The sequence below is a fragment of the Meleagris gallopavo genome, chromosome 1 (assembly GCF_905368555.1).
Source record: "Meleagris gallopavo chromosome 1, MGAL_WU_HG_1.1, whole genome shotgun sequence".
Taxonomy (NCBI): Eukaryota; Metazoa; Chordata; class Aves; order Galliformes; family Phasianidae; genus Meleagris; species Meleagris gallopavo.
Genome location: NC_139404.1, coordinates 50,416,850 through 50,443,974, shown reverse-complemented (window position 1 = coordinate 50,443,974; position 27,125 = coordinate 50,416,850). Strand labels below are relative to the sequence as shown.

General features: G+C 47.4%; 3 protein-coding genes across 5 annotated transcripts; 2 read left to right on the top strand and 1 right to left on the bottom strand.

Annotated features, from left to right (window-relative positions):
* Positions 1 to 475: 475 nt before the first annotated feature.
* On the top strand, positions 476 to 8,568 carry GALR3 (galanin receptor 3). The gene is made up of 3 exons (XM_031554451.2): positions 476 to 557; positions 1,794 to 2,167; positions 2,785 to 8,568. The coding sequence occupies exons 2-3, from the start codon at positions 1,818 to 1,820 to the stop codon at positions 3,650 to 3,652; spliced, it is 1,218 nt and encodes a 405-aa protein (XP_031410311.1). The 5' UTR covers positions 476 to 557; positions 1,794 to 1,817; the 3' UTR covers positions 3,653 to 8,568.
* Positions 8,146 to 13,765, bottom strand: ANKRD54 (ankyrin repeat domain 54). Of its 2 annotated transcripts, XM_010712199.3 has the most exons (8): positions 13,460 to 13,764; positions 13,291 to 13,338; positions 12,225 to 12,323; positions 11,920 to 11,991; positions 11,488 to 11,535; positions 11,240 to 11,364; positions 10,287 to 10,394; positions 8,146 to 9,741 (listed from the first exon to the last, which is right to left on the bottom strand). In XM_010712199.3, exons 1-8 carry the CDS (start codon positions 13,680 to 13,682, stop codon positions 9,670 to 9,672), a joined length of 795 nt encoding a protein of 264 aa, XP_010710501.2. In that variant the 5' UTR covers positions 13,683 to 13,764; the 3' UTR covers positions 8,146 to 9,669. The 2 variants fall into 2 exon arrangements, with proteins under 2 accessions (XP_010710501.2, XP_085082789.1); XM_085226663.1 differs by lacking the exon at positions 11,488 to 11,535 and having other exon boundaries at positions 13,460 to 13,765.
* Positions 13,766 to 13,919: 154 nt separating this feature from the next.
* On the top strand, positions 13,920 to 24,342 carry EIF3L (eukaryotic translation initiation factor 3 subunit L). Of its 2 annotated transcripts, none has more exons than XM_085226549.1 (13): positions 13,920 to 14,067; positions 14,175 to 14,223; positions 14,300 to 14,510; positions 15,617 to 15,696; positions 15,982 to 16,043; positions 17,671 to 17,740; positions 18,448 to 18,521; positions 19,227 to 19,398; positions 19,640 to 19,794; positions 20,564 to 20,734; positions 21,730 to 22,227; positions 23,246 to 23,326; positions 23,772 to 23,843. In XM_085226549.1, exons 1-13 carry the CDS (start codon positions 14,035 to 14,037, stop codon positions 23,826 to 23,828), a joined length of 1,713 nt encoding a protein of 570 aa, XP_085082675.1. In that variant the 5' UTR covers positions 13,920 to 14,034; the 3' UTR covers positions 23,829 to 23,843. The 2 variants fall into 2 exon arrangements, with proteins under 2 accessions (XP_085082675.1, XP_085082680.1); XM_085226554.1 differs by lacking the exon at positions 23,772 to 23,843 and adding an exon at positions 24,086 to 24,342 and having other exon boundaries at positions 13,921 to 14,067.
* The last annotated feature ends 2,783 nt before the right edge of the window (positions 24,343 to 27,125 follow it).

Here is a 27,125-nt window from a genome sequence, read left to right as displayed (position 1 = left end):
ACTATTTGCTCATTCTCCGCAGGACTTAAACCCATATCCCAAGGATGAGGTAGGGGTCTGGCAGGCTGAGGCATCCACGTTCCCTGGAAATGTAGGGAAACGCATCCCAGAATACAGAGGTGGTAGATCTGTGGGGTCCTGCCCACCTCCATCCTCCCATTCTCACTGTCCCCCCTTGGTGGAAGCAGCTGAACCCACAGGAAGGCTGGGAAGAGAGGAGTTAACTCCAAACCCAACCTCAGAGAGAGGGGAAAAAAATAATACAGAGAGAGATCAATGGATCAGCAGCTAGAGCAGAGGGAGGGAAAAGGAGGGGAGAGGGAGAGAGAACGTTTAAGGAGCTGCAGGAGAGACTGAGTGTGAGAGCGGAAAGAGGGAGCAGGGGAATAGGGGGATGCAGCAGAGCATCAGGCATTGCTGACAGCACTGCTAGAAGAAACTGTCAGTGTCCCACATCCTGCTGCTGAAGGTCTGCCTTCTCCTCACTGCTGCTGCCCAGGCTTTTCTGGAGGTCTACCCAGAACAAGCGGAGAAGCTACAGGCCTTTCCTTGCAAAGGTGAGTGCCAGCTTTCCAAGCCTTGAGATGAGCCCAGAGCTGCCCCAGCCCACGTGCAAGGGATATGCCCAGAGGGAGACTACAGTCTTCTGCTTGTGCAGGAAGGTCCCACAGGACCAGGACAGAGGAACTGGGAACAGAGGGGAGTGCAGAGCAGAGATGAGTTTTCAGTGCTGTATAGAATGTGCTAGGAAGACGTGGTATGAGCAGAGAGGGCAGTATGGGGTGAAAGAGCTTGCATGACCCAGAAAGAGTTAATTGCGTTTCAACTGTTGCTAGATAACCATGCCTTTCCATCTTGACTGCTGCTCAGTGAAGGACAATTTGTTCTAATGAAAGAACAATAAGGGGAAAGCTCGTTAGGAGATATGGTGTTTGTGCTCCTTGTTTGTGTGTAGTGGTACACAGTGTTGGAAGAAGTTTGGCCACAAATCACAGCACCCTGCTCCTTGAGTTTTTGGAATATATCACTCCTTTGTTATGACTACTGTGCTGTGTTTTGGGCAGCTCCGAGATCTGCCCCCCATCTTCTCTCATGTCATGGGGAGAGATGAAGAGCTGCACAAAGAACAGAGATCAACTGGAGAATGTGAGTGAGTACTGATAGTGACCAGGGACAAGATTGGACCCAACAGCCAAATTCCCCTTGCCTGCACCATCCATAGGGTTAACAAAGCCCCAAACCCACAGACCAAACACATCCCACCTGCTTTTCTCAGAGATCCTTTGAACTCTGAATTGAAAACACATTAAATATGATACAGTACAGTGCAGATTTTTTTCTCCACGTCCCACTCTGCCAATTTAGCCACCACCATCCAGCCCATTACCTCCTGTCAGCATCAGGATTACCGTCCTTAGTCACAGGTCCTCTGTGTAAAACAGCTGCTGCAAGAGGAGGGAGGAGCAGTCACTTGTGGGGTGGAGATGGCACGCTTGTGAGCGTGGCATGGTGCTTCTGCTATGGAGTTCCTGCTGCTGGAGGTGTCTCAGCACTATGTTCAGGGTGGCCGTCCCCCTCAAACCCTCCTTCCCTATGTTCTTGCAGCCCTGGCTGAGCCCAGTGGAGCATCAGCTGGGATGAAGACTTGAGATCCCAGAGTTTAACAGCATACTGTATGTAGGAGGAATGCAGGAGAGGCCAAGTGGTGGAGCAGGAGGTCTTCCAAGAGGGCTAGGAGGTCAGCAGACACTGTGGTGGGGATGTGAATCCAGACTGTCTCTCTCTATGCACAGGGTCCCACTGTTGGAGAGGGAGATATGCCAGGGGGCTGGAATGCCTCCTCTGACAGCCCGGAACTGCCAGCTGCAGGGATCATCGTGCCTGTCATCTTCTCCCTTATCTTTCTTCTGGGCACTGTGGGGAATGGACTGGTGCTGGCCGTGCTGCTGCGGAACGGCCAAGTGAAGTACAACACCACCAACCTCTTCATCCTCAACCTGGCCATGGCTGACCTCTGTTTCATCATTTGCTGTGTCCCCTTCCAAGCCACCATTTACACACTCGATGGGTGGCTCTTTGGGGCCTTTGCCTGCAAGGCTGTGCATTTCCTGATCTACCTCACCATGTACGCCAGCAGCTTCACCCTGGCTACAGTCTCCATTGACAGGCAAGTGTCCTCTGTACATTGAGTCCCTCAGCTCAGGAACAATGTGTTTGCCACCCTTGAGCTAAGAGGTAAGAAAAAGTCCAGTCTCCACCCTATTGCGTGCCCTGTAAGGAGCAGGTCGGGTCATCCCAGTGGCAGCAGGGATGCTAGGACCAGCAGATTGATCTTTCCACTGTTACTCCATACCTCCCATACATTCTCCCAACTCCCAGTCTTGGTCTAGTTACCTGTCCTTTCTCTTCCTTACTTGGGCAGAAGGGTTGTAGGCATGCATTCAGACTTGTGTCCAGCCAAGAATGCCAAAGCCCCAGGAAAGCAATGCACCAGGGGAGAAACAGGTAGCTCTTTGTGTCCTATTTCGGCCCTCCTCCCTGACTCAAGATGCATGTTGCTTGCCCTTCCTGAGCTAGCGCAGCAATGTGGGCAGAGGAGATCCCAGATCCCATGTTGGGATGACCCCATTCTCACCATAATCCTCCTTCCCAAGAGGTGAGAAAGGGGAGAGATTGGTGGCTGTGTGGGAATGGGTGCACAGATGGCAGCTTCATGGGGCAGGAGGGCAATGAGACCCGATCTCACTGACATCGTGTTTGGTCTCTCCTTCCCCTCCCCACCAGGTACCTGGCCATTCGCTATCCGCTGAAGTCCCGGGATCTCCGCACTACCCAAAATGCAGGAGTGGCCATTGTAGTGATTTGGTTGCTATCACTACTCTTTGCAGGGCCTTACCTCAGTTACTACCAGATTGTCCATTACCATGGGGTGCCCATCTGCGTCCCTGTCTGGGAGGACCAACGCCGAAAGATTCTGGACATCCTTACGTTTGTAGTTGGATACCTCTTACCCGTGACTGTAGTGAGCCTGGCATACGCCAGGACCATCAAGTTCCTGTGGACCTCTGTAGACCCTATTGAGAGGATCTCAGAGTCCCGAAAGGCCAAACGTAAGGTCACCAAGATGATTGTGGCTGTGGCCATCCTGTTCTGCCTCTGCTGGCTTCCACACCATCTGGTTATCCTGTGCTTCTGGTTTGGCCACTTCCCTTTCAACCGAGCCACTTATGCCTGCCGCCTGGCTTCCCACTGCCTTTCGTATGCCAATTCCTGCCTCAACCCTATTGTCTACGCGCTCGTCTCCAAGCATTTCCGAAAGCGTTTCAAGCAGGTCTTCACCTGCTTGTTCTTCCAGAACAAGAACAGGAAGAAGAGAACTGGAAATAAAGTTCATATGGTTGCTGTGGGCAAAGGTGTCACTAACAGCACTGGAGGCTTCTATGGAGGCAACGCTGAGCTGACTCAGGTCCCAAAGGAGAACAATAGGAAGAGGGACCCTGAAGGCGCCAACCGTGCCAGAGCATGGACTCACCAGCTACAAGAAGTTCAGAAGGAGCTGCTAGAGGAGGAAATCTTGGTAACAGCTGGCCATCCCTTAGCCAAGAACCCTCCAAGAAGGCCTCAAGAGTGTCTGGCTGTTGATTACAAATGAGCAAATGCATCTCGGAATGGCACAATCCACCATATCAATGCAGAGCAGAGGGATATGTTAATGTGATGACATTTCTCACGATCTGGGGGCAGTCCAAGTCCACCTCCCCTTCTCTGGCTCCTGCATCCAGATCAAAGAGCGCCACTGCACTTTACCACGCTGAGTCTGTACCAACAGCTTGGTTATACAACCTCTGCAGAACTCACTGGTCATAGCGCAATGACACCACCATGCCACAGCAGGTGAAGAACTGAAAGGCTTTTGTGCCCTCCCTGTGTTCCCATGGCTTCTCTGCAGCTCAAAAGGGAAAGGACCATCAGTCCAGTCTCTCCCCCTGGCCCTGCCCTTCCAGAAAATACTCAATGGAAGAGGTTTCCTAGAGCTCTGCCCTGCTTAGTCTTTGATCTTGCAAGCAGATACTGCAGGACACTGTCCACTTCCTTGTGCTGCTTGCAGTTCTGAAATATTTCTTGGCGGTTATCCTCAGTTCTTCCTAAGCAACCCTCACAAATCCTCCTCCCACCATGTTGTTCCATCTGATTAATCTCTGCTTTATTTCTGTTCGCCTTTTGCAAATTCCTGAAGGACTGCTGCCTCCTCTTTGTTCTTTATGTAGAGTTTCATCCCTTCCTTCAGGGGCCGTTGCTCTCTGAGCAGTGATGTAATTCAGCAGTATTAGCCCTGTTTGTGTGCTTTACTGACTTGGCAAGATATTCTTTTCCATAAAATGAAAATCATGATTGGACTCGTGTGCATTTGGCTCAATCTTAAATCCTCTCTGTTCTTTTCTGTGTGGTGGAGAGAGCTTCCAGGAGGGTGCAATGCCACCACCACTCAAAGGGCTGGAACATCTTCCACAGCATTCCTCACTGCAGGATTGCTGTGGGTCTGATGTTCTCCTGGGAGCCCAATTTCCCATTTGTTGTTCCTCATTGGCCTCCTTGTCTTGAACAGCTGTAGAAGAGCTTTTGGTTGCAGTAGCTGCTGAATGACCCCCTATAGTAGAGTGGAGTGTCTTTCCAAACCTGACCATGGGAAGAATGGGAATTGCTTTGGGGATGGGGGGGCAAGAAGTCAGATTCACAGAGGGTGCTGGAATTTCTCCCTATCATAACCTGAATAAAGCCCAGCAATTTCCTTCTCCTGATAAGTTTGATGTGTGCTGAATGCAAACTCTGCCAGTGTAGCATGGACTGCTGGAGGCTGTACGAGCTTGTGGGAGTCCTTCATGGGGACAAAAAGGGATGGTGAGATGGTAGGGCAGAGGGACAAGGAGCAGAAGGGAGGACAAGCAGGCACACAGCATGCGTTGTGCACGGAGATAACCCTCCCAGCAAAGCCCTATGGGAGGGGATACGAGGACCAAATGCTGCAGCAGACTCCAGGCTGTGGGAAATCTGCACGGAGTGCACTGCTCACTTCATAGCTAATTCATACAGAGGGAATAATGCTGGGAGCCCCAGCTGGCAGAGAGGAGCCATTTACTGCCAACCCACTGCCAAGCGCCTGTGCCAAATTCTAAATCACTGGAGGCAGTGCAGCTCAGTCAGCTCTGTCCTGAGCTGCACAGGCACAATGTCCTTGCTTGCCCCCGTGCACAGTGGGACCTTTGATAAGCAGCTGGAAGCTGCAGTATCAGGTGAAGAGCTTACAGCCCTGTCCTTGTCCTTTGACACTCTCAGAGCTATGGGCACAATATGAAAGGGATGAGGGGACATGCAACAATGGGAACATGGCTTTGCAGAGCCCTGCTATGCACAAGCCATGCAGCAGATCTATAAGCTCTCCCTATCCTTCTTTTCTTGCCCTCCCCTACTTCTGCTTGTGTGAATCTTCCCTTATTGCTTGCTCTGCTCACTTGTCAAATTCCCAGGTGATGCGGCATTTCGATGTGTGCTGACGCTGTAGCACAGCTCAGCAGCAAGGACACCCCTTTCCCTATGCTGGAGACATCTGGTTGCTGCACTGGGGATTGTTTTTCTTTTCATACTCAAGCACTTGATGTTTTCTGCACCTTGAACCTCCCACATCTCTCGTTGTGCTGGAACATGTGCATTGTTTCTAGAACTGTGGCTGCATTTCACAGCCCAAAGCATTGGAGAAAGAAGGGAACAGCAGTCGAGAATGGTGATGCTCTGACCTTGCTCCCTTCTAATAAAGGGTGAAACCTAAATAACATGGGACAAAAAGGATGGGGGAAACCTGGGGAGAAGGCATGTTTAGCACCTCTGCAAAATGTGGCTCCCATTCATTCATTCTGCCTGGGTCTAAGAGCCTGCATTTTTTGGGGAGCACGTGAACAAGAAGCTTGATAGCCAAGAGGGAATTCCAGTCTGCCCAGTAACAACACACATGCTTCAACTGGTCCAACAGCTTAAAGGCAGAAGCAAAGAAAAGGTATTATGTCCTTAATATAAAGCTGTCACTAAGTAAGGTCAAAGGAGCTCAAATGCTGTTCTCACACAGTCTCCCCTCCAGACTGATTAGCAATCAGCAGTCTCTGCTCCCAGCTTTTCAACTTAATTAATGATTACTTGTCATCACTCAGACTGATGAGCTCGGCTTTAAACTTGCGGGGGCTGCCAGACCTGGGACATGCTGAGCATGGGGCAGCAGGGACAGAAGCAGAGAGGGGAGATCCAATGGAAGAAGGAAAAAAGATGATTGAAGAGCCCCTGGGTGAGCTATTAGCCCTGTCTTCTTTATCGGCTTCTTAATCAAAACTGCTGATTCTCCCACCTTGTCATCCACTGCCTGGGGCTGCTCTCCCATGCTGCCCGGGTGTAGTGTACAAAGAAAGCATCTTACTGCCTCTACCTTTCTGTGACAGAAAAGATTAAATCCATCTCACTCATTGAAGAGTGGAGGAAGCAGATGAAAGGCTGGAAGGTTTGCAGGGATGCTTCACGGGGCTTCCTTAGCAGCACAGAGGATAATTACTGTGATGGATTTGGAGTCTGCTAGAAAGGCGAAAGTGAAGGAAGTAATGGAGTTCAGATGTTGGCTTGATACCCTGGAGCTTAATTATCTCAACTGCTGAAGACTGAAAGGCAACAGATTCTTGGTGTTTGTGCATACCACAGCACGCTTTGCATTCACTGGCGTGGGCGAGCAGCTGCTGCAGAGAAAGACCCTTTGCTTAACAACATCCATGACACTTTATTGGGAGGTTTGTACACAGCTATTGCTTTTGCTTGAAAGAGCCAGATCCCGAGCCTGGCTGGTTTTGTCTGTGTCTTACAGCATGTGCACTCTGTGCAGGGTTGAGGGACTGGCGAGGTCACTGCTGGGCTCAGTGGCTGTGGGTACAGCGTGTCACTGCAGAGCCGTGCTGTGAATGAAGAGGGAAACAGAATGCATGTGGAGGACAGGCAGTGGTGAGCAAGGCCTTGGGTCAAGTCCTGTCTGCCAGGGAACACTGCCAGTGTGGCCCAGAGGGGGATTCAAAACACGGTGCTTAGCATTGGAAAGCAAGGGAAAAGGGAGGTTGAGCAAAGTGTAATGTCAACATAGCGGAGGGAAGACAGTGGCGTTGTTTGCATTGTTACTGCAACAGACACCTCTGGAATAAATTGAAAGCAAGGGAAATAGTCACTGCTGCCCGCTGCACCCCTGCCTTTTCACTCCAAGCGTACAGTCAAGAGCAGTCATGGAAAAACTCCAGCACCAGGCAAACAAAGACTTGAAGAGTTGTGGGCAGCAACGTCCTGAGCACTTAAGCTAAAAGCTTAGCTCTGAATCTTAGCTAAGTGTGTTCCTGGTGGCAAGGAAAGCTTTCAAGCTGCATCTAGTTTGCAGACATCATCAGCAGCCAAGGCAACTGCAATGATAAGAGCACCCCAGCCGCCTGCTCTTTGGCACCTTAATGGTCTCCTCAGCAACAAGGTTGTTGACTGCCAAGTGTACGTGGATATGAAGCTTAGGCTGACGCAATGACAGAAAGAGAGAACAGGACAGGCTGAACACAGAGGTCACCTGCTCCTCATCCAAGGACCACATTGTAAAGCCCCTGCCCAGATGTCAACCCAGGGGCTGAAGTGCTGGGGAGGAAAAGCTCTTCACAGCGCGGCCACTTTTCTGCGCACAGGGCAAGGCACAAGTGCAACCACTTTATCCCCACCAGCTCCACACTTACACAGGAGCACAGACTGGGCAAGGCTGCTTTTCCTCTTCACAAAGCATGCCACCTCCCAGCTAGATGCAGTCCCCCCAAGATTCTCTTTCCCTCTGTTTGTACAGTATCACAGCAACTAACTAGATTTTAAGTTTGGATTTCTTGGCTGTGGGAGTCGAGATCAGAAGGTGAGTCAGCAGCTGTGTACTCTGGTCTGCAAACAGGCTGGTGTTTGAATTCAAACAATTTTGTGTTGTCACTTCCAATTTCAGTACCACAATTGGGAATAAGCAGTTACTGAACCCAAAGCTGTGCCCACGGCCTGAAACATCAGTAAAGAGGAATGAGCTGCTCTGAAAAGAGAGAACTGGACAGGGAGTTCAAAAAAGGCTGACAGGATTTTATTGAAGTTTGAAATATGAAAAGGTCAGATTGTCTCCCACCCCCTCAGAATCTTTCCCATCCAGCACATCATAACAAAGTACCAGCAATCACAGTGACAGCCCCAGCCAGCACAGCTTCCAGCACACCTAGAACATTGTGTATTCTGATAGCTCAGCTTTGAACAAGGAGGCCCAGCGAACCTTCTGGCTAAGAAGCCAGATATTAGAGAACACATCTCTGAAGAACGTTGCAAACAGTGGCTGTTAATATGGTTAGCTGAATCCTAAAGAACTGACACGATTCCTAGCTGTGGGGTGCATACCACCACCAGCATGCCATGTCATTTAGGTGGGCATGCAGCTGGGAACTGCGGCATATTTTCTTGTCATCCTGCTATCGCTCACGCCCCCACCTCCAAGATTTCACAGATCCCTGCTTCAAAGCAAAACTACCATGTGTTCGTTACTAACCACAGAGCAGCAAGAGATTCCCTGCATCCTTCGCAGCTGCATTACTCTGGGCTCCCAGCAGAGGTCGTTACTCATTCCTCAAGCTGAAATTCAGACCCTGGAGCTGTGCGTCTCCACAAGAAAGAAACACACGATGGGCATCAGTCAGTTTTGGGCTTGGTGCTGCTAAGGCAGCCACAAATCCAGCTCCACCCCAACCCAACGATGTGGGGCACCTTCTGTTGCTACTGGACCTCTGGCCTGAAACAGCCAGTAGTGGGAAACAGAAAAGTCACTTAGGATGAATTTGGCGTTTTTTTTTGTTTTTTTGTTTTTGTTTTTTTTTCCAAATAAAATGTAGATGTATGCCTAAAACTGCACTAGGATTAAGTCATTCCCTAACTCTCATTGTTGCATCAGGGTAGCTCTGACCTGATGCCTACCTGGGTATTCTTCACAAGTGTCTCGCTCTGAGATTTAAGCATTGACTTTCAGCAGTGCTTCAATAACCAGGCCCAGTGGAACCTGGTCTGATTAAAAGCATTGTATCCCACCCCTAACTGGCCAGATACTCTGCAGGCTCTAGGGAATTTCAGGATTACGTCTTGGTGTATGCTTCTTAAGGCAGAATGTTTGCTCAGCTGCTACCACACAGAATTAAGGACGTGTTATTCCTATAGTACAAAGCCTTCTGTTGTCCAAGATGCCCATTTCCCACCCCCCCACGCAGTTTAATACTGCATTGGTGGCAAAAGATGCCTGTTGCAAGCAGATAGATCTGTGATGCTGGCAATTATCCATGGCATTAGCCACCACCTGCACTGAACTGGAGTGCTAAGGAGAAGGCAGAATACCTCTGCTCTGGAAGGGGTACCCTATTCAGTGCCAGCCTATTATTTTTTTTTCCCAAAAGTCTCAGCTGCAGCACTCTCTTGTCCAAATCTTACTGCCTCCTCATGAGGCAACCATGGCAGCACCCTCAGGGCCTGCGATGTTTATTCAGAGATGTAGGCCTTCTTCTCTAAGGCTTCTCCTTCTGGATCACAGAGATGAGATGACTTGGAAGCCTGTTACCTCTTCTCCATCTGCATCTGCAGGCTGAGCGATGTGAAGCTGGCTAGAAGGTCTGTAACCTCATCCACCTGTCAGAAGAATACAGTTGGCCATCAGGCACAGGAACACAGCTGCCCACCACCACAGAAGAAACCCCCATGCAGCAAGGACTACTCTTCCACCAGTATCACCAGTAATGCCCAAACTGAGTGTATGCTACACCTCCTCCTGGCTCCATAATCATGCTCAAAAAAGTCCTAATCAAAGGCAAAAGGAGCCTTTTGCCCCGTCCTCAGGAAGCTGATGCTGAATTCTATCTCAGGCAATACAGCCAATCCTTAAATAGAAATGTGTTGACGCATTACCCAGAACTCAACAATGAGTACTGGCCTTAAAATGATTGTGCCCTCGATCGATCTGACCTCCAACTTCTCTGCTGAGCTGCTAGGCACAGTAACACATCCTGCATTTTGAATTCCAAACAGAGGAGTCATCATCTTTCCTGGCTACTTCACCCAGCAACAACACATCCACAAGTATATCTTCAATGTCACCTTGTTTATGTAGCTGAATTCTCCTGAACACAGAAGTCACAGCAGAAATAGGTGAGTCACGGTAGCTCAGCACTACCTACCTGCTCCTTTGTGCTGGTCATCTGTAGCTTAGAGCAGAGGTCATCCAGCTGTTCTTTTTGCTCATGCCTCCCCAGACGGTCCAGGTATTCCCGCAACATCTGGATAATCTGAAGCCACCAGGAATAAGAGGATACATCAGACAGCAGCATCACGCTGGGCTGCTTTTAGGAAGAACAGCTAAACTGCCAAGCACAGATTTGATGCTGAGTACATGATCCATAGAAAAGTGCACATGTAAAGTGACCGGAGAGCACGAAAGGTTCTATCAGAGGCCAGGGAGTCACCAGAGGTGTCCATCAGTCACAGGCAGAACAGGAAAGAGAGACAAGCTCAGCTGAAGAAGTATAAAGTTGAGGCTTGCCAAGAAAGCACCAAGCTTTTCTTCATGGCCAGCTGTCTTCCCTCACTGTGAGGAGCAGGAACTTCCCACTCCTGCAGGATCTGCTTGTGCACAAAGAATAAAAACCCTTATGGCTACTCTATGGCTTCTGAAGCGCACACCTCATATATGTGAGGCAGCATTGTGACTGTTTTCCTCTCCCATGCCCCCATATATGAGAGCAGTGCAGACTGCACTGAGAATGCCTGACAGAATAGAGTCCCTGCTGAAATGTGTATGCCACATCTACAACCTCATGCTGTGGTCCCTCTCCTGCCACAAGGCATCCATCTTACATGGTTGCTGAAGAAAAGAGTGTGTTCTATAAAGCCTGAGAAGTAAGACATTCAACGCTTGGCCTACCACAGCCAAGATGTCACACAAAAATCAAGAAAAGTAGTTGGAAAAATCAACATATCTGAAAACAGAAGGAAAAAAACAAACTTTCCCTGGATAAGCTAAAACCCTAGAGACAGGTAATTAAAACAGCTGCTACATGATCCTTGACTGAAAGGGTACTGAGACTGTCAGAAGCAGTAGAGCCTTACCAGAACACGGGACTGTTTCTTTTACCTGTTTCACTTCAAGGCGTACAGCCTCCAGGCTGTGGGAGATTCCTTCCTGTAAGATGTTTAGCTTTGACTTAGCGAGGTGCAGCGGGGTTCTGCCAGCTCGATCCAAGGCATCGACTCTGGCCCCTGCAAATGCATGAGAAAGGGCAGAAAGGAAGGTCTGTCTTAAAGACTCGGTGTTCCTGGGGAATATTGATAGGGGCAGGGCAGGAAAGAGACAGGCAGTAATTGTTATAGAGGAAATGTTACCTCCGCGCAGCAGCGTGGTGATGACAGGAACATGGTTCGTGCAGGCAGCTGGGGAGGGAAAAACACAGGACACACAGCTCAGAGGTACTAGCAAACAACAAAGGAGTTTCTGCTCAAGTGTGGAACTTGTCACTTCCCAAAAGGTTTTTTTGCCATAGGAAAGAGGAATAGCTCCACTGTTAAGCGTGGGTACTTTTGCTAGAACACATCTCACACTCCTCAGGACTGGCAGAGGGTGGGAAATGGCTTTTCTCTAACTCTGATCCTTAAGTCCTCCTGAGAGGTGAAGCGAAAAAAATGCTAAGAATCATAAGCCTTCAAAGCTGGGGATGCATAGTGTGATGCACAGGGAAAAGGAAGATGCAAAGGAAGAACAGAATGCAGTGGTCACCTCATTTCTCTGCATGCAAAGCTCATCTGACTGGCACTTACCCAAGTGTAAGGGAGTGTTTCCCAGCCCATCTCTCTGATTTGGGTCAGCCCCGTGATCCAGCAGCAGTTGCACTGAAAGCAATAACGCAGAGCCATGTTAGCCCCTTCCCTCTGCCCCACTGACAGCACCTTACTGGTGTAAGAAGCTTCATTTGGCAGCGCATTGCTGACCCACACGTCCGTGTGGCAGCCAGCAGGCTGCAGAAGGGATGCTTCTGTTCAGCTTACACAGACAGCAAATGGAAAATAAAGAAAATCCTCTGAAATGGACAAGTTGGATGACCGAAGATCCCCTTCCTACTCACCAATGTGATCGTTGCCATTGCAGGAGGCAAAGTGCAGGGCTGTCCGGCCTTTGTCATCTGCAGCACAGGGGTCAGTTCCATCCTCCAGGAGTTGCTGCACTGACAGTGCCAAGGAGGAAAAGGATGCAGGTAAGTTGAAGGGACACCTGATCAGAAAGGGGTGATGCTACCAGCTCTTCTGCAGGTAAATATGGTCTCTGCCCACGGTCAGAGCTCACAAATGACTGCATCCATCAGTTCATGAAGCAAAGTAATACTGTGAGCTGGAGGATACAGAATGACAGACAGCCCCCCATCCAGCCCATCACTCCATCCTGAAATGTCAGGGCTTTCTACAAGTCAGACCTGTTTCCAGTTGTTCACAACGTGGTCTGATGACAGGCAAAAGAGGAACAATGACAGGGGGCACACAATATATGGCAGTATTGCTGATGAATACTTAGTATCAAAACCCAACTGATCTACAGTACAGAGAAGTAAAGAGAGTCACAGAGAGGCCATGAATCACTGTGAGAGGCGGACACAAGGCTGGCCGTGGCTCTGATCTGTGTCACACCATGTCATTGATCACACGGGATATGGCTTAGTATCATAGAACTGCAGAGTATCCTGAGTTGGAAAGAATCCAGAAGGATCATCGAGTCCAACTCCTGGTTCCACACAAAAGACCACCCAAAAATCAGACCGTATGTCTGAGATCAGACATGCTTGGATCATCACTTTTCCATTTTGCCACAAGACTACCTTCCTACTACTGACAAGTGGGCAAAAGTTACTTACCAAAAAGGTGGAGTAATAGCGGGTTGTTAATTTAGCCTAACACAACTGGACAATCAGCACTATGAACCCAATATAGTGAAAAAAATCAATATTACAATCAGCCTCACTCTGCTCAGAGAATGGAACAAAAGGCTCAAGAAAAGCAAATTCTAGATGTGCAGCATCTAAATCATGATTTCTGCAGACTATCTGCACCTTTCTTCTCCTTGTCCTCTGCTGAAACAAAAGGCTTTGACAAACTGCCCTTCCAGGAAGTGGCCCCACGTCAGGTTGGCAGAATTCTCACCTGTATCCAGATCATTGCCATTGGCAGCCTCACGCAGTCTCTTCAGAGCTGTGGAGGAAAGAAAGCCATTACTGGGAAGCATGGAGGAAGAATGGATGGGGATGGGGAGAGGAAAGGGGAGAGGAAAGAAAGGGGAGAGGAAAGAAAGGGGAAAACTGCTCCCGCTCACCGTGGCTCTCCTTGCCCGTAGGCCCCAGGCGCCGGTGGAGGCGGGCGGCCCTGCGCAGGCGGCGGGCCGGGATCTTGCCGGCGGGCTCCTCTCGCTGCCACAGGACGTGCAGGTAGCCGAGGGGGGATCCCGCCGCCCCTCCGAGCGCCATCCCGGTTCCCAGAGCCGGTTCCGACTCCGTCCCCGCCGCGGACTCGGCCGCGGCCCCGCCACCGCCCTCCATTCCCTCACGGGCCGGGCCGGGCCGGGCCGGGGTGCGCAGGGGTGCGAGGAGAGGGGCGGGAAGGGTCGTCGCTATAGCAACGGTTCTCTCGACCAATCAGAGTCGCCTCAACTCAGCGAATGCAGCCAATGGGGTGGAAAGGAAACGAGAAAAGAGGCGGTGCCTAGGATGCGTCGAGGGGCAGGCAGGCTCTCCAATCAAATAGAAAAAGCTCTGAAGACGGGCAGTTATTTTAACCAATAGACAGACTGAACAGCTTCCCCCTCCGCCGTAGCCTTTTCCGGCCGGCCGCCCGGAGCGTGCCGCTTAGTCCCGCCCCCTCTTCCTGGCCGCCCAGGGACCGCGCCGCGCCATGGCCTACCCGGGGGAGGATTACGACAACGATGTGCGTGCGGGCGGGCCGGGGCCGGGGCCGGGGCCGGGTCGGGGGTGGGGGTGTGCGGGTCGAGGTCGGGCTCGTCGCGGTAACCTCGCTGCCTCGTCTCTCCACAGGCCGCCTACGACCCGTACGCCTACTCCAACGACTATGACATGCACACGGGTGAGTGCGCTCCCGGGCCGCCCCGTGGGGATTTGGCTGTAGGTCTCGCTCCTACACTGCTCCTCTCTCCCCTCAGGAGACCCGAAGCAGGACCTGGCCTACGAGAGGCAGTACGAGCAGCAGACCTACCAGGTGATCCCCGAGGTGATCAAGAACTTCATCCAGTATTTCCACAAGACCGTGTCCGACCTCATCGACCAGAAGGTGTACGAGCTGCAGGCCAGCCGAGTCTCCAGCGATGTCATTGACCAGAAGGTGTATGAGATCCAGGACATCTATGAGAACAGGTGCAGGGCCGTTCTTGCGTTCTTGTTCCTGGACCATAAAAAGAAACGCTGGCATTCTTGTTTTGCTTCTTTGAAATAGTCTAAAGCTTCAGTTGATCACTGAGGAGAAAATAAAAAAAAAAAAGTTATATTTCTGGGCTATTAGTCTAACATAAATCTATGTGGATTGTGACCTGTCTGAAAGAAAGTACTGGTTTTGTATGTTGGCAGTAAAAAGTGACCTCCACAGTGGCTGATTGCAAACTGAGGGACATGTTTTAATGGGAAATATTGGTGATGCAAACTGAGGGATGTGCTTTAGTGCGAAATATTGGTGATAGTTGGATGGTTGAACTGCGTGATCTTAGAGGTCTTTTCCAACTGTAGTGATTCTATGATCTGTGAAGATATTCCTGCTCTTGCTTGGAGCAGTGTTACCTTACCATAGAGAATGCGAGCGGAACATATGCAGCTATTCCATACTTAAAGGCCTGGGGCCCCTGGTATAAGAACGACGTGGAGCTGCTGGAATGGAGAGGAAGACCACAAGATGATCAGAGGGCTGGAGTACCTCTTCTGTGAAGAAAGGATGGAGCTGGGCTTGTTCAGCCTGGAGAAGGCTGTGAGGAAAACTCATTGTGGCCTTCCACTACTCGAAGGGAGTTTACCCACAGGAGGGAAATCAGCTTTTTACGTGGATAGATAGTTACAAAGCAAGGGGGAACAGTTTTAAACTAAAATTAGATGTTAAGGGGAATTTTTCACTGAGAGGTTAGTGAGGCACTGGAACAGGCAGTTGGCCCTGGAACTGGCAGTCCAGAGAGGTTCTAGAAGTGTTCGAAGCCATGTTGGATAGGGCCCAGGGCAACTTGGTCGAGTAACTGATCTAGTGGTTGACAATCCTGATGCAAACTAGGTGATCTTTGAGGTTCTTTCCAACCCAAGCCATTCTGTGATCAGTTTTTTAACTACTTTGTTTGTCGTTCTCATTCTTTGCTTCAACACTGGAGTTAGTAAAGGGAGGTAGTGTTCTACTTCTATCAAGTCCAAGCCCTCTGTATTATGGTGTCTAACTTCTGCTCTCTGATACTAAGAAACATTTTCTTATACCACGTCTTATCTTTCAGCTGGACAAAGCTGACGGAAAGGTTTTTCAAGAACACCCCATGGCCAGAGGCAGAGGCCATTGCCCCACAGGTTGGAAATGGTAAGCATTTATTTTCCACTCCGTTTCCTTATCAGAGAACGAAGGAACTAAATCACTTCTGATATGTTAGTGAGCTGGTGCATGGTTTTTATGATTTGTTGGTCACTCATCTTTGTTCACTGTGGCAGCTCCTTCTGTAGATGCCTATCAGAAAGACAAATGAATGAAGCATCCTCTTGTACTTGTCTTTGCAACTGTGGCAGTTGGAGCACCACCAGTGCCTCGAAGATCCATCTGCCTAAGCCTTGCGGTTTGCTGATGTCCAGTTCTCTCATCTTTTTCCAGATGCAGTTTTCCTCATCCTATACAAGGAGCTTTATTATAGGCATATCTACGCCAAAGTCAGTGTGAGTATTTGCCCTGTCTTTTGGTTCTGCTTGATTTTTCTGCCATAAATGTTAACAAGTTACACTGCTACAACAGCAGCAGTGGTTCCCTAACTTTTGCAAAACAATATTGAATAGATTTATGAGGAATGGGGCAAGTTACAATTAGGGAAGTTTAAAATTCTTGCCTTTTGTCAGTTTAGTAAGAATTTGCTGATTTGTAAAAAGCAAGACTTGTCAATCTTCCTGAGTTGTCTCCCCAGTCTTGGAGGAAGAGGAAACTGCAACAAAGACTGTCTTAGTAAATAGTTTTTTTCCTCAACACACAAGTTCTGTTTTGTTTCCAATTCTCTCCCTTGTCCCATGTGGGGAGAGGGTGAGCAGACAATTGTGTGGTGCTGAGGCTGCTGCTGGGTTATATTACAACAGTGAGGTGGGGAAGAAGGAGATGTTGGGAAGTAACTGAATTTTCTTTCTGTTAGAGCTGTATAACTGCACGACTTATAAGTCAGTTTGTTTTGTGTGTTTCTTCATGGCTCTTTATTTGTTCTTCAGATTAGCAGATGTGTGAGGGGGTGTCAAAAGAGCAGTTTTAGTTACTTGTAATTGAAAGACCAGATGGGGGCAGAGTGTGTTGTAGATAGGAAAAAATGGGCACCATAAAGGATACAGGAGAAGAAAACAGAAGGAATAATGGTCTGTAAAAACAAAAACAAACAAACAAAAAAACCCCACAACAAAAAAAACACTTATTTTCCTTAAAAAGGCTAATTTGAAGTCAGTAGGAAAATCAGAGTAGTTCTTGGCTGTAAGAAAGAAGCAGAACCGGTGTGTGACTTACATGGTGAATGAGTAATAATTGCAGTTTTGGTTTGGACCAGAGGGTGGAGAAATGGGTTAATGCAGGAGTCTTTTTGAAGTTCCCAAATCAAAGACTTGCCTTAACAGGTGAAACTGGTTGCTTGAATTGTTTTGTAGGAGGTTCCCAAGCTGCCCATACGGTGTCTAGAGGTGACACAAGATAATTCTAGGAATATGATTCCCTCCTGTGTTTATTGGTCTTACAAAGCATTTAAAACTTATTCTTTAAGCAGAGGGCAGTGAGGCACTTGCACAGGCTGCCCAGAGAACTGTGGGTGTCCCATCCTTGGAGGTTCAAGGCCAGGTTGAATGGGGCCCTGGGCAGCCTGAGCTGGTGGAAGACAGCCCTGCCCACAGCAGGGTTCTTTCAGGCCCCTTCGAAGCCATTCTATGATTCTATGATATGATTGTCTAGAAGCAGCTGTGTGTCAGGGTATACAAAGACCCTTCTGAGGGGAGGAGGACAAGAAGCTGTGCAAGTTAATAGGCAGTTCCTAGGTCTGGACAGCAGAGAGGAGGAAAAAGAGACTTAAAGTATTCTATTCACTTCATTGCTCAGTCGTACTAGAAGCTACCTGGACTTGAAAAGGCAGCCTTCTTCTACTGGACAATAGTGAGACAATTTCATGCTTTCTGGATGGTGTTAGTGGTTAGTGATTGGTTGAATGTCAGCTCTAATGTCACCACAACAGACCTATTTCTATGACTGTCCTTTACAGGGTATTGCCCATAAACTTAGTCTTGCTGTACTTTACACTAAATGGACTGTACTGTCTTCTCATTGCAGGGGGGGCCCACTCTGGAGCAGAGATTTGAATCTTACTACAACTACTGCAATCTTTTCAACTACATCCTCAGTGAGTTGCTGCAATTAATCTTTGGTTTGTGAATTTTGGGGAAGACTGGATGCAGAGGATTAAGAGGAGAAAGGGAGAGAAACCAAAACGTATTTATTTATAGATCACAAGCAGATAAGTGGTCTATAAGCTTTCCATATGTTTAAATTTGCAATGAAGAGCACTTTACATCCATGTATTTAAAACAAAAAGCCCAAATAGTTGACAGTGCTTTCTGAAAAGCCCAAAAGAAAAAAAAAAAATTACTTCACTTTCTATCTTGCTGAGAATTTTCACTTACAGCTTCATTTTGCTTTCTGATCAAAGTTAAGAACTTGCAGTGGTATTTCACAGCTGCTTACCCTTCTTGACCCCAGTTGGGACAAATTAAAATGTTTGTGACTCCCTGCCGGTCTTGCACAGAAAAGAGTGGTTGGGATAGACCCCTAAAGCTTTTGTGCAGCTCCTAAAAATCACTGCTGTTGAGCATTCATACTTTGAGTGTGCATTGAGTTAATCTCTATTCTTTAAAAATAAAGGCACCTGAGGTAGGCAGAGCTACATATTTACTTTCTGCTGGAAGTTTCATTCATCTACTGTGTTTTTCAACTTGCAAAGATTCTGATTTTCTTGATTTTTATTTATTTATTTTTGTTGTTCCTTCAATTCTGCAATTGTCCTTGCTCAAGGCATTAAGCCTCTCATCTTCTACTGATGTTCTTCTGCAGATGCTGATGGTCCTGCTCCTTTGGAACTGCCCAACCAGTGGCTCTGGGATATCATTGATGAATTCATATACCAGGTATGTGACTCTTAAGACTGGGGTATTTTTGGTAGCCTTGTGTTAATGCTATTGAATTTTCAGTCATCTTTGTGAGGTTCATATCTAGGGTTTAACTGCAAATCAAAAAGCTTAGGTGAGTGCTGTTATTTGTGGGTCACAAAATAAGTGTAATTGTAAATGCACAGGTTTTTTAAGTTACTGAGAGCTGTCTGGGGAGTCTTGAACTGATATTGATATTTCCATTTCAGTTGTTGCTTAGCATTGATTTTCTTTGGTTTGTTATTTAAACTCAGCTTCATTTCTACCTGATTTGTACAAGGCAGCTGACTGAAATCTGTTATAATTCCAAATACTAGTTTTCTTGTGTTCTGTGGTTGGACTATAGTTTTGAATTTTTTAGAATGACTTGGTTGCTCTCCTTGTTACCACTTTAGACATCAGATATGTATTTAGTTGCCTGTCCTAGTTGTCAGAGATCTTTCACTTGGTTCTGTTTTCTGGCCTTTTCTCTCAGATTGCCTCTGTACAGTATCAGATATTCTCTAGGTGCTTTAATAGTGGAATAATTTACCATATTAATTGCCAGGTGATCTCAAGTTAACCTCTTTTTCCATGTCACTTGTAGCTTGTACTGCATTGTGTGATCAACACATGAGCTTAGTGCACTTAGATGTAGCATCTCCAGACGATCCTCTCACCATCAAATCTGCTCTTTCCCCACAGTTCCAATCTTTCAGCCAGTACCGCTGCAAGACAGCCAAGAAATCTGAAGAAGAAATTGACTTCCTTCGTTCCAACCCCAAGATCTGGAACGTGCACAGTGTCCTTAATGTATTGCATTCTCTGGTGGACAAATCCAACATCAACCGGCAGCTAGAGGTCTATACAAGTGGAGGTGAGATAGCTGGGTGAGGATGGTGTCTGTGCTGCCTTGCTCTGATTTGACCAAGCTCTGTTACTTTTGTTTGGGAGCCCAATCAAACCCTTAGTTGGGCGAGTTAACTGGGAAGAGGTTCTCTAAACCTTACATGAAAAATGGAAGTCTTGCTTCTTTTGCTTATAGCAAGAGATGTTGAAAGAAGGGCTTGTTCCTTTAGAGGACAACATTATGGTTTGTTATTTTTTTTTTCCTCTAGGTGATCCCGAAAGTGTGGCCGGTGAGTATGGTCGTCACTCCCTCTACAAGATGCTGGGCTATTTCAGCCTGGTTGGGCTGCTGCGTCTGCACTCTCTGCTGGGGGATTACTACCAAGCTATCAAGGTTCTGGAGAACATTGAGCTCAACAAGAAGGTAATAAGATACGTTGTAAACATCCCACTGTAGTTTTCCAAATGCTTTTGTTCGGTTATGCTCCTGAAAGGTTGTCTTAATGAATCATACAGCTGAGGAGCTGTTCGTAGCTGTTGCAGTTGTCAGGAGTTTGTTTATAGGATTAGCTGGAAGAAGTCTCTGGTTCCACAGTTGTGTATGCTAAACACAGCTGGAGCTTTGGCGGTAAGTCAAGCCATATGATAATGACTGTTGCTGTTGTAACACATATGCTCAGTTCTTTAGGAGGTTTGTTTGCTGTGTTGTGCAGGGCAGTGTAATGGGGAATATTATTTGAACTGTGAAAGCACAGTACCAGCAGGATACATCAGTTCCACCTTGGTCTGTGGCTCATTCTGTTTTTTGTGACTGTTCTCACTGTGCACACTCCTACCTTGCACGTGTTTGCCCTAGATATAGATGTTACTTGTGACAAGTGGTAAAAAAAAAAAAAAAAAAAAAAAAAAAAGTCCAGCTGCAACACAGTCTTGGCCCAAGGCTTGGAGTGTACTGGCAAGAATGGGAGTTGAGCAAAGCAGTGTTATGCACAGTGTAAGAGTCCGCTGCTTGCAGAAAGCTGAGAAACACAGGAGGCAGAATGATCTGCTTATTGAGGCAGTGAGGAACTACTGCAGGGATGGATGTGAAGGGAGGTATCCTGAGATGTGTGAGAGTGGATTGAAGGCCAAGCTGTTCAGGCTGAAGGTGATTGTCTCCCCTCTAAGACTGTCTGTTGCTCCATCCTTCTCAGAGCATGTACTCTCGGGTGCCTGAGTGCCAAGTGACCACCTACTACTACGTGGGCTTCGCATACCTCATGATGCGGCGTTACCAGGATGCCATCCGAGTCTTTGCCAACATCCTCCTCTACATCCAGAGGACTAAAAGCATGTTTCAGAGGACAACCTACAAGTATGAGATGGTAAGAGATAGAATAGGTAAAGGCTTCCCAAAAGAAAAGGCTGCTGTCCCCTTTCCTGTCCCTTCTCTGTCACCTGATAACCTCTGTCCAATAGTCTGACCTTATATTCCTGGACTCATGGTAATTAAGAGATACTTTGACCTTTAATATTTTCTCTTGGCTGTGTTATTACTGATTCCTTTACTTGCTCACCATGCTCTGCATGCATGTTCAACTTGGGCATTGTTGCTAATGGGTATCAGCTGGAAATGATTGATACACTTGCCAAAGATTCTTACATCTCAGTCCCATTCCTATCTCAGCGTACTTCCATTATCGGATATATTTCCATTATCATGCAGTCATTCACAGATTATTTAAACTTATTATGGGTAAAACAAAGCTCATGTCTCTTTTCAGCTAAGTTGCCTGTGATGTTTATTTTGTTGTGTTTTTTTTTACCCTCTGCTGCTGCTGTCTCCTTGTCATCCTTGTGAATTATTTCTAATTCACTTGCATAACCAAATTGTGCAGCTCTCAATTCCCTGACACTTCAAAAATTTAGTATTTAAGTCTCAGCTACACAGCTGTTTAAGACTGAGCTCATGTGAATCTTTCTTCTCAGTTTTTTCTGCATTGGCCTCCCTGATAAGTCTCTTGCTGGTCTGTGTCAACAATGTCTCTTAAACTGTCTTGCTTCCCTATGCTTGCTCCTCTGCACTTTCTTGCACCAAAGCAATCAAACCCGTTTCTGGCTATCCAGATTCTGTCTGGCTCTGGATACATTCACTCCTTTGTACTTCCTTCTTATTGTTTCCTCTTTATCACTGATGATAGCCATGATACAGCATGCATCTGCTTTGCTCAGAAGTGCTGTTTCTTTGCATTGTCCCCCTAGGACCTTCAGTTCCCAGGGTGAAGGGTCCGTCTCTGAAAAATGCAGCTCTCAGCTCTCTCTCTCGCACCGTAAGTCCTGAGCACATTGTCAAGCTAACAGGCTGTCCTCTCTGTCCCAGATTAACAAGCAGAACGAGCAGATGCACGCACTCCTTGCCATCGCCCTCACCATGTACCCCATGCGTATCGACGAGAGCATCCACCTGCAGCTGCGTGAGAAATACGGGGATAAGATGCTGCGCATGCAGAAGGGTGATGCTCAGGTCTATGAGGAGCTCTTCAGTTACGCTTGCCCCAAGTTTCTCTCCCCTGTGGTGCCCAACTATGACAACGTGCACCCCAACTATCACAAGGAGCCTTTCCTGCAACAGCTCAAAGTCTTTGCTGATGAGGTTCAGCAGCAAGCTCAGCTCTCCACCATCCGTAGCTTCCTGAAGCTCTATACCACCATGCCCGTGGCCAAGCTTGCTGGCTTCTTGGACCTCACGGAACAGGAGTTTCGCATCCAGCTGCTTGTCTTCAAGCACAAGATGAAGAACCTGGTATGGACCAGTGGCATATCTGCCCTGGATGGGGAGTTCCAGTCTGCCTCTGAAGTTGACTTCTATATTGACAAGGTTGGTATCTGTTTCTTGCTAACTAAGAAGTTCCTTCACCCCAGAAATTCTGGAAGAGGCAGCACCATCTTATAATCCAGTCTGTAGGATACATTCCCGTTCCATGTGAAGGACTTCTCTTCCTACAATGAAGCTGTAGCCCTGCTTAATAGAAGTCCCAGTAGGTGAACAGTGATGGGATACTGCTGGCAGCTTTGGGAAACATTTCAACCAAGAAAAAAAGTCCCTAAATGTCATCCCCCAGACAAAGGGTATAGTTTGTTAGTGACCTTGGGAGGCGGTAGCTGAGTGACACAGAGTGCTGTCACTGTTAGGTAGGATTGTCAGTTTTGTAGGTATCCCCTACATCTCTCCTTTGCTTGATAAAGGAGGAATCTTGTTCTGTCATATTACAGCTGTGTTTTTCACAGAAGCAGCATTTAGCCCTGTCTGCTCAAGATGATATCTTAATGCAAAGTTTGGTCCTGTCACCAACCTGCCTGTGGAACTCAACACAGTGGGAGGTATCTTCTGAGACTTCATTTGTCAAAGAAGACAGCAGTAGCTGTTAGGTTTTTGCTGCGTGCCAAACAAGGGGAACAGATTGCTCCTTGCTCCTTGGTTGCAGAGCTGTACCTGCAAGGTCTCATTTGTGCTTTGTCTTCCTTGTGTACCTGAACCAAACGGACTTGCACTGCAGCCTAGCTCTCCTACTAGATTGCACCACTCTTAGCTGCTGGTAGAGGGAAGCAGAGCATGAATCAGGGTTGGGACTGTCAAACTGCTGCACAGAGAGCTGAAAATAGGCAGAGTGCAAGAATGTGGGAAATGAATACGATGTGAGTTTGGGATCTGTCTCAGGTAAACAGAAGGCATCCCACAAAACCAACTTGCTGTGGGTCTAATACATGTCAGGTATGTGTGCAGTGCTGAACGAGGGCTGGAGTGAAGCCCCTTTCATTGCGCCTCCTGTTTGGCAGTGCTTGCTGTCTCCTGGTAGCACAATCCTTTTCCTGACCTCATGCTCTTCCTTCCCCAGGACATGATCCACATCGCAGACACAAAGGTTGCTCGGCGCTATGGGGACTTCTTCATCCGCCAGATCCACAAGTTTGAAGAGGTGAGGCCTGGGCAGGATAACTGTACAGTTCTGTAGGAAAAATGGGGAAGACTTAGGGCTGTGCATGGCTGGGAGAAAGCATGCTTGTGTGTGACAGCTGTACTATGTCTTGCTGAGACAATCCTCAGCTTTGCATGGCACTGGGCAAGGGCAGGTGGTCTGAGCAACAGCTGCTCACTTATGAGGAATGTTGGGTTTTTTTGTGTGAGAAGTGCTCATCCAGTTGAAACTCATTGTAAAGGAGGAGGAGGGTTTTACTTTCTAGAGTTACTGACTCCCTTGTCCCTAGATAATTGTGGCAGTTCTCAGTAATGCAGCAAAATCACATCTACATCCCCAAAACCAAAGGTCTAGAAAGCAGCCTCAAATTTCTGGAGCATGGATGACTTCACTGTTGCACTCAGCCAGGAGGTGACGTGCTGCCACTGCTCTGTTCTCTCAGCAGATGCTGCTGTGGGTTGGAAGCTTTGGCAACAAAATCCTGAAACAAGGGGATGGCTGAAGGTTTCTCTGTTAGTATACTGTTGCTGGAATATCTCAACTTCTCCCTAAATCTTCCACTGTCCTTCTGGAGAGGAGGAGGAAGTTTGACTAATTCCCCTTCTGTTTCACACACTGCCTGCACCTGCATGAGAGCATTTTTGTCAGTGGGTTGCAGAGAAGGGTGTTAGAGACGCTGGATTTGGGCTGCTGAAGGGATCAGCTGTGTATGCCAATCAGTGTGTTTTCTGACTTTTTTTTGCTTTCTTCTAATTGCAGCTGAATCGAACCTTGAAGAAGATGGGCCAGAGACCCTAAAAATTCTGTGGATGCAGCAATCAGCTGAACAGAGGAGTGGGTGGAGGAGATTATTCTCCTTACTGTGAGGGAGGGAAGCTCAGGGTTCTGGCATTTCTGGAATCTCCTGTGGCTCAAAAGGTTTTTGTACTTTAAATAAGCAGACTAATTTGGCTCAAACCATTCTGCGAAGGACAAGACATCTAATAAAGGAGTGGAATTTTCCTGGTGAGCATTCAGATACTGATATGCTTTTTTTTTATTTTTCCCCTTTTTTGTATAAGAACATAATTGCATCACAAGATACAGGCAGCTGCTGTTGGCTTGTGCTGTCTTTAGCTAAAGCTGTTGTGCAGGTAGCTGGGGAGTAGTCCTACATACTGTGTAAGGCACTGCATGCAGCAAACAAGGGAAGGCTGTGGGACTGGTTAACAGAGAAAATGAGCTGTTCCACAGCGTTTCCATAGGATATGGAAAGAGTTGCAAGTTAATATTACTCCTTTTAGCTGTTGCTCAACATTGAGTAAGCCCGAATGATAGTTGCTTTTCTAGAAGGTTGCATCTTTGCCTTCTCGCCCTTCTTTTTACTTTTTATTTAGCTGTTAAGAAATAGAAATGTTTCCAAATGAATCAAGATGTTTTTAAGGGAAGGGGAACGTTATTTTTTAAGCATTCAACTAAGATTAACTTAGGACATCCAACAAGATGCCCTTGCTGGGGGCTGCTTTATTTCAGCAAAAGTTATGCCCAAGTCCTGGCCCACAATGTAATGAAGTTTGTTTCTCTGGAAAATCCCTAAGGGCATTTGATTTGTTAAAACCTTTTAAATACTTTGAACCTCAGTGCTAGTTTTTTACAGCTTTCCAGCCACCTTGGATTCTTCCAGGCAAAGCTGCATGGCCTTGGAAGAGAGAAAGCAGTTGAAAACTTGTCCTGTAAATGGGAATCAAGGACCTATACATTTTGAGGAAGAGAGAAGGATGCAAAGAATGAATTGCATCTCCTCAGCCCTCCATACCATCTCCCCTCTCTTTTTGCAGACTGTCTTTAAATAGTTTTATGTTTGAGTGGAAGGAACAGGTGCAAGAGAAAATAACTGTGTAACAGCAAAGCTACACAATGCCTGCTTCATCTGCTTTTTTTGTATCCCTCCTTTTCTTTCATTTCCACTGAGAGAAGGGTCCTGGTAGTCCAGCTTGGCTTCGTATGTGATTCTGTTTAGAAGTCAGGAGTAATTATCCTTTGTTGGATTATATGCTGTATTTGAATGAGGGTCAAGTTTCTACTGTCTTTTATACTGTTCAAAAGTGAGTTGCATTTCACATCAAAAAATCCTGTAACTCAAGCATCATCACAGCAGGCAACACAGAGTTTAAATAAGTAACTCCTGTTGGTCTCTCTATGCTGCTACTAGTATTTGCAGAACCTAATGCCCTCGGTTTTGAAGGGTTTGAGGCAACGAAGTCCATAAAGAAATGGAAGAACTGAGAGGCTGCTGCATTGCAGCAAACCACAGAGCTGCGTGTTATTCAGGAGAATCTGGTCCCTTTTATTTTTAGAGCTGGCACTTCTGTCTAGGTATATTTACCAACAGCAGCACAGTGACTAAAGCTGTCAAACAGCAACTCCTCCTTTGCTTTCATATTACCCAAAGCCTCAGTTTTTGTATGTGCACTAAGATAGATGTGATATACAACAGAGGAACCTCTGGCAAGGCAGTGTCTGAGTGATCAAAGTCTTGTTCATAGCATTGCAAGCGAATCCAACGTGTTCCTGGGATTTTATCCATTTTTAACTTGTGAATGATGTTTTTGGATGACAGACATTCACCACTGTACGTACCAACTTACCCTTTCCAGTGGTTACAAGCTGCTTTCAGATACGTGAATATGCTGCTGCTTTTGTTTGTGTCTGCCAGAGTGGCTTCCTGAGGATGTACAGAGACCATCCGCTGCCTGGTGCAGCTGGGCTGACTGGCTCCACGCCTTGCAAGGGACTGCTGAAACTTAACTGGGACTGGCACTTGTGGAACGAAGCCAGGAAGAGCTGCAGCTCTCTCACAGAGCAGAAAGATGGGCTCAGTGAGATGCAGTGCCTGGCACCACTTGAGACTAGAGGAACGCAGGGCGTTCAGCAGCATCCATTGAGCCTTGCTGCTGGAAATGTACTCTGCTCAGTGGGTTTGTGAGCCTTGCCTGCTGCAGCGAGATGCTGATAATGTATGTGCTCTGAGATAGTTTGAGTCAAAATGGTTTTAAGAGGGAGAAAAAACACAGGGCTATGAACCTCAGAGGAGGTTCAGGATATTGGGTATTAGGAATAATTTCTTCTCAGTGGTGCTGCAGTGGCACAGGCTGCCCAGGGAGGTGGTGGAGTCACCGTCCCTGGAGGTGTTCAAGAACCATGTGGATGTGGCACTGAGGGACATGGTCAGTGGGAAGTATGGTTGGACTAGATTATTTTAGGGGTCTTTTCTGACCTTAATGATTCTGTGATTCTGCTTTGTGTCTCTGACCTGCAGTTGTGAAGGGAGTGAGCATGGTTCTATAATTAAGTAAACATCTCTGAGTCTGTGCTCCCTTAGGATACAGCAGGAAGACGCTGTCAGGCAGGGCTGGGGAAGGCTGAGCAGACAGCTCTGTTATTACAATACCATGGCAATACTTCCTTTTTTCTCTACAAGGTGTCTTTGGTAGTTATTCATGCTGCAGCTATTCTCGGACACTTAAGCTGTATCCTAGATAGAGAATGTATTTTTTGCCTTTTGCAGCCCTGAGGCCAGAGAAAGGACAGAAAGAAAAGGAGCAAGGAAGGAAGAAAATATGGAGGGTGCCACGCCTGAGAGCTGACAGGAGAATGGGATCACAGAATCATAGAATGGCTGAGGTTGAAGGGACCTTAAAGATCATCTAGATCCAGCCCTCTGCTGTGGGCAGGGCTGCCACCCAGCAGGTCAGGCTGCTCAGGATCCCATCCAGCCTGGTCTTGAATGCTTCCAGGGATGGGGCATCCACAGCTTCTC

Bases quoted from the DNA above. Each gene is read 5' to 3' on its own strand.
- GALR3 (XM_031554451.2), top strand. From the start codon at position 1,818: ATGCCAGGGGGCTGGAATGCCTCCTCTGACAGCCCGGAACTGCCAGCT. The intron at 2,168-2,784 runs GCAAGTGTCCTC...CCTCCCCACCAG, and splicing joins GCTACAGTCTCCATTGACAG to GTACCTGGCCATTCGCTATC.
- ANKRD54 (XM_010712199.3), bottom strand. From the start codon at position 13,682: ATGGAGGGCGGTGGCGGGGCCGCGGCCGAGTCCGCGGCGGGGACGGAG. The intron at 12,324-13,290 runs GTGAGAATTCTG...TGGCACTGTCAG, and splicing joins TGGCAATGATCTGGATACAG to TGCAGCAACTCCTGGAGGAT. The intron at 10,395-11,239 runs GTAAAAGAAACA...TGGTGGCTTCAG, and splicing joins TACGCCTTGAAGTGAAACAG to ATTATCCAGATGTTGCGGGA.
- EIF3L (XM_085226549.1), top strand. From the start codon at position 14,035: ATGGCCTACCCGGGGGAGGATTACGACAACGAT. The intron at 15,697-15,981 runs GTAAGCATTTAT...ATCTTTTTCCAG, and splicing joins TGCCCCACAGGTTGGAAATG to ATGCAGTTTTCCTCATCCTA. The intron at 18,522-19,226 runs GTATGTGACTCT...CTTTCCCCACAG, and splicing joins TTGATGAATTCATATACCAG to TTCCAATCTTTCAGCCAGTA.